The sequence below is a fragment of the Prunus mume genome, linkage group LG4 (genome assembly GCF_029339155.1).
Source record: "Prunus mume cultivar Tortuosa linkage group LG4, ASM2933915v1, whole genome shotgun sequence".
Lineage (NCBI taxonomy): Eukaryota > Viridiplantae > Streptophyta > Magnoliopsida > Rosales > Rosaceae > Prunus > Prunus mume.
The window spans coordinates 25,867,696-25,875,934 of record NC_142701.1 but is presented as its reverse complement, the minus strand read 5'-3'; the positions used below and the strand labels follow the sequence as shown (position 1 = coordinate 25,875,934).

At 37.6% G+C, this 8,239-nt stretch overlaps 1 protein-coding gene across 2 annotated transcripts; it reads right to left on the bottom strand.

The window, feature by feature from the left end:
• Window positions 1-578: 578 nt before the first annotated feature.
• On the bottom strand, window positions 579-4,590 carry LOC103328733 (uncharacterized). 2 transcript variants are annotated; one of them, XM_089051048.1, is made up of 3 exons: window positions 1,486-4,590; window positions 1,019-1,401; window positions 579-906 (listed from the first exon to the last, which is right to left on the bottom strand). In XM_089051048.1, exons 1-2 carry the CDS (start codon window positions 4,394-4,396, stop codon window positions 1,052-1,054), a joined length of 3,261 nt encoding a protein of 1,086 aa, XP_088907174.1. In that variant the 5' UTR covers window positions 4,397-4,590; the 3' UTR covers window positions 579-906; window positions 1,019-1,051. The 2 variants fall into 2 exon arrangements, with proteins under 2 accessions (XP_088907174.1, XP_008229366.2); XM_008231144.2 differs by having other exon boundaries at window positions 579-1,401.
• Between the last annotated feature and the right edge of the window lie 3,649 nt (window positions 4,591-8,239).

Sequence of the window (8,239 nt, the reverse complement as noted above, 5' to 3'; positions counted from 1 at the left end):
CTCTTTGAATTTTTTGGTTATTTGGAAATTGAAAATGAATTCAAGATTTATAAGGTCATACCCACACCCCCCCGGGGCCGCAAAAATTTTGAGACTGTTTTTGAGCTTTTTACACTAAACTTGAGACACTGTTTTTCTAACAGTGATGAAATGTAAGATCCGTCTCTTTGAATTTTTTTGTTATTTGGAAATTGAAAATGAATTCAAGATTTATAAGGTCATACCCCTTTCCCCGCCCCCCAGCCGCAAAAATTTTGAGACTGTTTTTACACTAAACTTGAGACACTGTTTTTCTAACAGTGATAAAATGTAAGATCCGTTTCTTCGACTAAATATGATACTGTGTGCGTGTATCTCATAAATTCTCAACAAGCAAATGATCCTCAGCAAGCTTGAAACATCTTGAGAAGGGCTTTTCATCAAACAGCATTATAGATATGGTAACAGTTGAGATGATCTTCAGAGGCTTAAACTTGTAAATGTGTGTGAACAATTTAGGTTGATCAAACATTTAGTAGACAATACACACCAGTAATCAGCAGGATCCTACCCAATTTAAAAATGTCTGCGCCTCAGGAAAGCTTGAAAAGATCCTTATCATTCATGTCTTAATGTCTCTAAACATTTTAACATTTAACAAGTGATCGGACTAATCTCATAGACCTCAAGAAGTTATCTTTCTGACTCAAATCACTAATATGGTTATTATGATAAACTAAGAAAGCTATACTGCTGGCAAGCGAGCTAACTAGCGTAGCAAAAATTGCATAGGCAGAGGATCTTATCAGGGGTCAATAGCAGGCCAGTACACATGTTACGTATAGAAGCAACAAGCAACAGGCTACAGCATGGGAATTTCCTATCTCAGCTTCCGAGGCTGGGCGACTGACTTCAATGTTCCAGCAACTGTGTGTGTGAGAGATAGACAGGATGCTTTGAAGTCATTTCCCTCATAATTACATATGGATGCAACACTATCAAGTAGGACTAAACCTAGTGTACAGTAGAAAAAGCATACCAGTTAGAACAACCCATTCAGAAGATTCAAGAGCTAGCCTTTTATGCTTCTCACTTGGGGATTTGCATCTAATAATTGCTTCACAACATCTCTCATCGTCGGCCTCTTTCTAGGATCTTTATCAGTACATCTGAATGCCACCATAAGCACATCAACAACTTGGTCCATAATACTTGAATCCAGAAATTCCTCCTTAAGGCTTGAATCAACAATTTGATCAATTTCTTCTGTGTTGCTCCACACTGACCTAACCCATCCTACAATGTCAGTTTGCTCCACAAATGATGGATCCAATGCCTTCTTTCTAGTTATCAGCTCAAGTAGAACAACCCCATAACTGTACACATCAGATTCCACGCTCTTTGCTGGTCTAAATGCATTTTCTGTCACAAAACATGCCAAATAGTTTAGTTCATTGTACCTGAATATAGAAACATTGTTGATGAAAATGAAACTAGAAGACTTACCTGGTGCAATATATCCAGTTGTTCCCACAACTGCAGTGGACGCCGTTGATGCAGAAGACTGATCCAGAAGTTTAGCAATACCAAAATCAGCAATATGAGGCTCCATATCAGCGTCTAAGAGGATGTTCATTGGTTTGACATCTCGATGAACTATAGGGGGGTCACAATCATAATGGAGATACTCCAACCCGTATGCAGTTCCAAGTGCTATCCTATAGCGGACACTCCACTCAAGAGTTGGTGGGGGTTTAATTTCATGCAAAACATCATGAAGGCTCCCATTTTGCATGTACCTATACAGGATTAAACCGTGGTCCCTTCTTAACCAGAAGTCTTCCAATTTAACCAGATTCCGATGCCTAATCGTCCCGAGCGTTTGAATTTCTCTAACCATGCTCAAACGCGTTCCTTCATGCCCCGCAAATAGAAGCTTCTTGACAGCATAATCTTTGTCTGGAGCCAAAGAGGCCTTATAGACAGTTCCATGGGCTCCTTTCCCAATGATATACTGACCATTAAGGTTCGCTGTAGCCTCCAATACTTTGTTGAGTAAGGCAGATGGCCCCTCTTGAGCAGAGATCTCAAGTTCCTGCTTTGTCTTTTCACGCAAGAGAAACATATAAACCAGTACATAAAGCACAAAAACAACGAATAATGAAGATCCCAGGGATACAAATGCAATTGCCACTTTACTAAGACCTCTATGCTTGCTTGATTGACTGTTGCATGGCTTAAAACTGTTGCTTCTTCTTGCACAAGTTGAGCCACATGATGGAGGGTAATTGACACATAGGAAGGGATTGCCCAAAAATGATAATGGGGATGAGTCCAAAAGGTTCATCAATGTCTCCGGTACTGCACCTGTGAAGTTATTGTCTGAAACATCAACCTCAATCAATGAATTCATATAATCAAGAGCTTTTAGAGTCCCTATCAAATTGTTATGAGATAGATCTAGTCGTTGTAGTCTTGTCAACTTCCCAAGCTCTGAAGGAATCCGACCTGTCAATGCATTATTGCTAAGATTCAATGCATAAAACATACTAACCAATGCTCCAATTGATGAGGGAATGGCACCTCCCAAAAAATTTCCACCAAGTTGTAGCTCTGAAAGCTTTTCAAACTCCGACAAGAAAGGTGGAACACCGCCAGTAAAACTGTTGTCACTTAAAATCAGCGTTGATAAACCTGTCCAACTTCTCAAACTCGATGGAATGGAGCCATTCAACAAATTTGATCCCACATCAAACTTATCCATTTTGGTACAATTTGATAGGTGAGGAGGCAGAGGACCAACCAAATTGTTTTTGAAAAGAATCAAAGAACCAAGTTCTGCAAGACTCCCTAGCTCCTGGGGTATAACTCCTGTTAAATTGTTCATGGACAAATTGATGGCTGTGAGATTGCTACAGTTTCCCAAGCTTGATGGAATTTCTCCACTAATCTCATTGTTGCTGATGTCCACATATGAAAGGCTTGAATTTTTTGCAAACTGTGGAAGAACCCCAATGAGGTTGTTCTGTTCCAGTTTCAACCTCCAAAGAGTAGAGCAATTTCCAACATCTGAAGGTATGGTGCCTTGAAATCGATTGAAACCCAGATTCAACACTCTTAAATGCTTTCCATGGCAAAGATTTGGAGGGATTTTACCAGTGAACTTGTTATTGGTAAAATCCAACTGCCACAAACTGCTGTTAATCCCCAAACTTTGGGGTATTACTCCAAAAAACAGGTTGTTGAACAATGATATATTTTTTAGCTGCTTCAGCTCAGTCATCACTACAGGCAGCTCCCCAGTGAGGCTATTATTGTACACAAGGATATGCTGAAGACTTTGAATTTTCCATATGCTAACTGGAATTTCACCAGTTAACCGGTTCTCAAATAATTCAAGGTCCTCTAATTGAGTCAGCATTCCCAATTCACCAGGAATTTCTCCCACTAGTTGGTTCTTATACAAGTGTAGTTTCTTCAAGGATTCACACTTGCCAAGTTCAGGAGGTATTTTTCCAGACAAATGATTTAGAGGAAGGTACAGGACTGAAAGGTACTTGAGTTGGCCAAAGGAAGATGGAATAGTACCCTCTAAGTTGCTACCCACAGCAGAAAATTGTGTTAAATTACTACAATTTCCAAGTCCTGGTGGAAGGCCTCCACTGAACTTATTGTATGACAAATCCAAGTAAATTAAATTCTTGCAAGTACCTGAACCCAAAGGAATGCTACCCTCAAGACTATTGTTAGCTACATCTAGATATGCCAGATTATCAAGGCTGTTTAGACTCTTAGGAAGCTCTCCTGTCAACTGGTTGTGACCCAAAAACAACTCCTGCAATTTACTACAGTTTCCAATGGATGAAGGAATCACTCCTGAAAACTGATTCTCATACAAATACAGATGCACAAGCTCACTCATATTCCCAATATTTCCAGAGATGGAACCATTTAAACTGTTAGTATACAGATGTACATAAGCTAAGGCAGGAATTGCAAACAAGGATTCAGGTATTGCACCAGAAAAGCCATTTGTATACAAGTCCAAGTTTTCAAGAAGACTACAATTGGCCAATTCTTTTGGGATTTTGCCAGAAAAATTGTTGACACTCAAATCAAGAGTCTGCAAGTGCCTAAAGCTGCCAACTTCAGGTCCCAGTTGACCAGAAATTCCATAACCAGTGAGGTTCAAGGCAACCACATTGTGGGCATTGTCACATTCTATTCCAACCCATTGGCATGGAGTGGCATCAGAAGCACTCCAGCTTGAGGATATGGAAGCAGGGACAGAGGTCCAATGCTTGGAGAGTGACAACAAAGCTAACCCATCAGAGCTCAAACTAGATACAGTATATATGGACACAGAGAAACACAGCAACAGCAACAAGAAGAAGAAATTGAACAGATAAAGCTGCATGTTTTCTAGTTAGTTGAAGAAAATTACTTGGTAGAGATATATGAGCTTTGCTGTCAACAGTGCATCGCTAGCTGCTTTGAGCTCACAGGAAAACCCAGCATGCAGATTGAACTTGCGTCTGTCTGAAATGAGTTGGAAACAGAGTTGAAAATGTTGAGAGAGAGAGAGAGAGAGAGAGAGAGAGAGAGAGAGAGAGAATGGATATGTAGGGTTGGCATGTCGGTTTGGGCTTAAATAAAGGATTTGAGCAGTGTGTATTGTGCTGCTGAGGCTAACCCATTGAACCAAAAAAAAGAAGGAATAAAGTAAATAAACACTACGCGGTCTGTGGTCTCTGACTGTCTGCCACGTTTTGGAGGACTTTCTCTATCCTAGAGGTGAGAGAGCGACTTGAGTCATATTTATACTGACAAAACCAAGAAAAGATAAAGACTCTTTCTTTCTTGTTTTGCTGTGTGAACAGAAGATTTCTTTCCTCCTTTCTTTTTTTAATAAGTCCACAAAAGATAATAACTTAACTGAAATTATATATTATATGGAAGGTTGCAATTGTATCGTTTTTAATTGGATTATAATTTATATGTCCCCCAGCAGCACCTACTTGGTCTAAATCAGCGGGCCGTTTCACACACAACATGCTGTAAGCAGAGCATGCTTTCCACAGCCTTTTGACCACAATATATTTATTGTCACTCCCCTCCCTTTGGTTTTGTTCCAAGGCAAAGCATGAGGTTTGCATTGCATGCTTTCCATAAACATCGCCATAAAATAATCTCTTGGAATTGTTGTATAAATTATAGAAGCATGTAATTCAATGTGAAAAGCGGGTATGGACTTCGTCCTGTCCACACGTGGAGTGCGAAGTTCCAAATAACCATATATTATATGCTATGACTCCACAAGGCCATGCCAACAATGTTTTCCATTTGAAAAAAAAAACTTAGTGCGGTGGTCAAGAAGGTTATGTGCTCATTAAAAAAAAAACTACACATTATGTGCATGTAGGTTGATTTTGTCCGTTGATGTATTGTAAATCATATATGTATAAATGGTGAAAATAAATTCACACGTAATAATTTCATTACTAAGATTCATTCGAGCGTGAACAACTGATCATACCATTCTTCTTCCTACTTATAACAAGGCCCTACTTCAATTTTCTATTCTGACTTCACGGGGGTGTAAAAAAAAAGGATCGGAGAAGTTAGGTGTGTATACATACAGCAGCTGGAGATTCAGCCTTTTTTGTCAAAGAAATACTGGGTGGTGGAGCCTACTGACCATGACTACTCTATTAACATAGATGGTGATACGGGGGGTTTTTATAGCTAGAATTAATTTAGCTTGTGGTCCATACGGGTACACAAATAATAAATATAGGAGGTCAATTATTTGTGTTATAAATTAAATAAGACGAAAGGGCTTACCAATAATTTTGATATATTCTTCCTTTTTATGATATTAGGTTAGGCAGGTAGAGCCAAGTTGTAATGGGAAGCAACTCGCAAGTAAAAAGAAAACACAGCTTTCCCTCTGCCCTCCTCCTTCTGCCTCTACTTTTAGCATGGCCTACGGAATCAACAATAAAAGATAATTCAATTATAAGAAAAAATAATTATGAGACTGATCTTATATTATTGTATGTTGATAGCTGATGTTATCCTATTAAAGTATCTGGTAAAAGAATCGTGTCTTAAATAATATTTTGGAAAGTAAATATTTTGTTAACCTCTTGTATCCTTCTAAGTAAAAGCTATGAAGTTTATGTTTTAAACTTGTACTATTGGAAACACCAATGGAAGTGTTTATGTTTAGTTCTTAGTAGTGCTAATTGAGTAAGTTAATGAGTTTGACTTAATTGTTCTTTCAGTGAATTTGGTCTGATTTTGGGGCGTGACAATTTTATTCCGTAAACATAATGAGATTATTTAAAACAAAGCTAAAATTCATATAGAAAGAGCTTATACGACCACTGGTGAACCTATGCAGGTGCAAGGAGGTGCACATGCATCTCTGGTCTCCGGAAATCTCCATTAAAGCTACTGGAGTTGCACCTCTGCTCTGGTTGCTGTTGCACTCCAAGTGTTTGAAAAAAAGCTTAAGCAAACTTGCTGGGTTTCTTTCTTTTGCTGCATGCACATCACAGTTGCTGTCCTTTTGTTTTTTAAGTTATGAGCAAAACGATGTCATGTTGCCCAAAAAAAAGAGAGGAATAAACATGTGAGTGCGACTGCAATTCCTACATGCTATTTAGTATATGATAAATCAATTGGGTCATTGGATGAAAAACAAATTGGGCCTTAAATAAGGATTGTCCTTGCATAAATTTGTAGGGCTGCAAAATTAATTGTCTATCAAGTCTGCAACGTTAATATCGATCAAGTATGTATAAAATTGTATTATTTTAAAAAAAAAAAGAAAGGAACCAAGTTTGTATTAATATTGTCATTGTTTTCATAATATGGAAGCTCGTGGTGAACAATTGTAACTTAATTGTAATGTAATATTTTTTTTCTATGAATTATAAATGACATTAGTATTGTTCAAATTCTAAGTTTTTTTTTTTTTTTTTTTTTTAGCTTTTAGCGTTTTAAAAATTGCCCTTTTTCCGAAAAATTATTGAGTCCGCCAGTGTATACAACATCATACGAAATCTCTTTATCTTTTACAGTGATGAAACTGAATGGTTAAGGTTTTATTTCCTTCTTGAAGATGGAAAAGAACTTTCCCGCTACTTGGGAACGAAGTTATAACTTGAACTTTAAATTTTTTGTTTAAAAATAGCATGTGGTAGTTGGGTTCGTTTTGGTAAAGTCCGTTGGTAGTTGGGTTCGTTTTGGTCAAGTCCACTGGTAGTTAGGGTTGAGAAGTGAAAAGACAAAATGATAGTAGGTGAGATGGAAAAGTTTGCTTAGGAAATTTGTGCAATGGAAGATCCTGAATTTGAGACTTTCTACACCAAAAATATTCTCTTAAACGAAAGTATTCATACTTGGCGGTTCAAGATCAGCTTCATGAAAGTCCATTCGTAGTTGAGAAGTGAAAAGACAAAATGATAATAGGTGAGATGGAAAAGTTTGCTTTAAAATGGCAAAGTTGGTTTCTCGGATTCTCACCCCAAAGCAATTTTCTTTTTCTTTTTTTCTTGACTTCATACGTCTCATGCATAAAAATAAGATTGTATTTTTTTTTCCAACTTTTTATGGAATCTTAATTACGCAAAAAAAATTCCCATTATCTTTCCTTTAGTAAATATTACGTCCCTCTCTCTCTCTTTCACTCTTTTCCGTGCACATATTAACAAACACATACAAAAGTGTAAAGGCAAATATCCAAATCAATGACTAGTGACAAGATCAAGAGCACCGTGTGAGGTCAACCAGGGCATGCAGAAAGTGAACCAAGAATTGAAAAGTAGCATCGTATGGAACATTAAACTCACTTCTTTTCTTCTTCTTTTCACTTTTCCATGTTCTTCACAACCTATATTTCATTTACAATTAATCAGTGTCACCCCAAAGGACCAATGATATGTTGGATTGGCTTGTCTGTCGGTTTGGGCTTAAAAAAGCAAAAAAACCTTACCTATAACAAGCTGACTAATGATACAATGACACGCGAAAAAGTTATTTTACATATCATTGCGCTATTGATCAAAGATAACAAAAAGTGTTATTCGCGTGACATGAAAGTGTTTTAACATAGCTTCATATTGTGTTGCTGAGGATAATTTGGTTACTTGAAGCTTGCCACTACACGTGCGGACAGGACAAATTACAGGGCTTCTATTATACAAATTTTCTATATTTCTAAGAGATTATTTCTGCTTTATTTTATGCCAAT

Coding starts and splice junctions, on each gene's coding strand:
- LOC103328733 (XM_008231144.2), bottom strand. CDS start 4,396: ATGCAGCTTTATCTGTTCAATTTCTTCTTCTTGTTGCTGTTGCTGTGT. Junction 1,402..1,485: donor AACTGGATATATTGCACCAG/GTAAGTCTTCTA, acceptor GTTTTGTGACAG/AAAATGCATTTAGACCAGCA.